The 2,525-nt window shown below is 50.2% G+C and overlaps 1 protein-coding gene across 1 annotated transcript; it reads left to right on the forward strand.

Moving 5' to 3' along the window:
* Positions 1-852: 852 nt before the first annotated feature.
* LOC127202399 (E3 ubiquitin-protein ligase TRIM52-like) lies at positions 853-1,597 on the forward strand. Its single transcript, XM_051161066.1, is given in 2 exon segments — positions 853-1,136; positions 1,138-1,597. Coding segments are annotated over 2 exon segments (666 nt in total). The 5' UTR covers positions 853-899; the 3' UTR covers positions 1,567-1,597.
* Positions 1,598-2,525: the final 928 nt, after the last annotated feature.

Raw genomic sequence — 2,525 nt, forward strand, 5'->3', positions numbered from 1 at the left:
AGGATCGTTGTGAGTTCGAGGCCAGCCTGGTCTACAAAGCGAGTCTAGGATAGCCAAGGCTACACAGAGAAACCTTGTCTCAAAAATCCAAAAAAAAAAAAAAAAAAAAAAGAAAGAAAGAAAGAAAGAAACCTGATCTTTCACCTCCCGAGTGCTGGGATTGCTAGTTTGCTCTACCACCCCGCAGTTTTCACTCATCTTCCGTCCATAAAGTCCCTCACTTGAATACCATCAAAATGAAGGTCCGCCACTGGCCCAGAGCGTCGTTTCCTGTGGGGCGCAACCTGTATTACGGCACGCTGACGTCATTTCCAGGTGCCTTTTATAGCGTCCGAGGTAGCCCGCCAGGCAGTCGCCTGGTGTGCTTGCTGCTTGCTGCCTGAGGGTCCCTGCTCGCCGGCAAACACGGAAGTGGAGGGCTGACGCCCAGCGGGACCTGTCGCTTCTCCCGAGGCTCCAGTCACCTGCCGGGTTCTGAGTTGACGGCTCCGGAGCGAGGGCAGCGGTGAGTTGGTCTCCCGTGCTGGAGTTGTAGAGAGCCTGAGCAGAGCGGAGGGTGGCGGGTTGTAGCTGGTCCGCAAGACCGGCTGGTAGGGCGGCGAGGCCTCCCGCCTTCGTGTGTCATGGCGGGGGCAGCGAGGCTTGGGCCTCCCGCCTTCGTGTGTCATGATGGGGGCAGCGAGACTTGAGCCTCCCGCCTTCGTGTGTCATGGCCGGGGCAGCGAGGCTTGGGCCTCCCGCCTTTGCGCCTCTCGCCTGGGCGGCGAGGTCTAGCACGTTTGTGCCCATGGGTGTGATAAGGAAGCCGCCTCCACTTGTGCTTTCCTGCTTTGTGCTTTCTGGCAGGGCAGCGAGGGCCTCCCAGCCTCTCGTTTTCGGAGGAAGCTGTGTGCTTTAAGATGGCAGCCCCTACAGGGCCTCCCAGCCCCATGCAGTCCCTTCGGGAAGAAGCAGTGTGCGCCATCTGTCTGGATTACTTTAAGGACCCCGTGTCCATAGGCTGTGGGCACAACTTTTGCCGAGGCTGTGTGACCCAGCTGTGGGGCAAGGAAGACGATGTGGACCGGGAACAGCCTGCCGCGGGGCACCCCGTCGTCGTTAGACAGGTTTTGTATCGTGGTCCCACAGAGCAGGATTTGTTTTCAGCACCGAGCACGTGCTGGAGGCTGGGTTCGCGACAGCCATCATAGAAGGCATCGGGGCGATGCGGACTCTGTGTGGGATGACGAGGAGGAAGAAGAGCAGTACAGTTTACAAGGATTGGTACGGGATCTAAGAATTCGAGTTTTTCCAGAAGAAGAGAGGGAAGAACGCCACCACAGTGGCCACCACTATTATCACTACGGCCGCTACCGCCACCGGCACCTGTTCTACCATGGTCCCCCATATCCACGCGTGCGGCGGCAGCTCTATCCAGACACCCCGCCAAGGTCGCCACCTCGTCCCGCATCACAGGTCTTCAGCTGCCCACAGTGCCGAAGGACTTTCCCAAGTCGCAGTTTTCGCCCCAATTTGCAGCTAGCCAACATGGTCCAGATAATTCGGCAGATTTGCCATACTCCGTGAAATTAGCCAAGCATGTGCTCCAAAACCGAGGAAGCCCTGAAGCTCTGTTGTAAGGTAGAGGAAAAGCCCATCTGTGTGGGTGGGTCTAGATTCCAAGCTCCACAAAAATCAGTGTGGTGCCATTGGAGGAAGTACTTAAGGAATACAAGAAGCACCCCTCCCGTCCCCTGAAATCTGTGGAGCTTTAGTCTCAGTGCTGCCCTAGTTTGGGGGAGAAGTTAAGAAATTCCAAACTTTATCAATGCCTGCTGCCTTACATTAGGAATAGAGTTGGGTATGTAGCTAGTGGCAGCATGCTGTGTCTACACTTCCAATTTATTTTGAATTAATGACTATTAAGCTTCAGTTTTAGAAAACATTAGTGTGTTCTTTGTTGCTGTTAGCTGAGAATTTACTTATGAGAACGAGGAAAACTTCTTTGCTTAGCTTCAAAATTAGGCTGTCAGAACTGAATATTTTCATGAGCCTGGTATTTGACTACTTAAAATATTTTGAGGTTGTTATTGACAGAACTGGGAACATACTTTATAGAAATGTATGTCGGTAGTACTATAGTAATGCCGTACTTTAGATTTTTTGGCAAAAGTTGAAAGCCTGTTAAGATCTGCTATGCCATTGATATCTATGGAAATCTTACAGTTTTCTGTCATCATAAACTAGGAAAAACAGTATGCATAATTCCAGCTTGCTTTTGAAGATATGAAGACCTTTCAGTGTTTTTTTGTTAGATCTACAGTTCCTTGTTTATAAAAGAGAGCTGCATTCAGCATTTGGACAACAATCCCAACATTAGGGAACCAGTGAAAAATTGAAACTGAAAATATGAAACTTTGAAAAATTAAAACTTTCAACAGAATTTTAACATTGCTTTTGACCCTGAAATGCACTGGCCCTGAAATGGCAATAAGCAAATACTAACATTTTCATTGTGAAATATTTAAAACAAAACTTGCCCCAAA

The sequence above is a fragment of the Acomys russatus genome, chromosome 18 (genome assembly GCF_903995435.1).
Source record: "Acomys russatus chromosome 18, mAcoRus1.1, whole genome shotgun sequence".
In the NCBI taxonomy this organism is placed as follows: domain Eukaryota; kingdom Metazoa; phylum Chordata; class Mammalia; order Rodentia; family Muridae; genus Acomys; species Acomys russatus.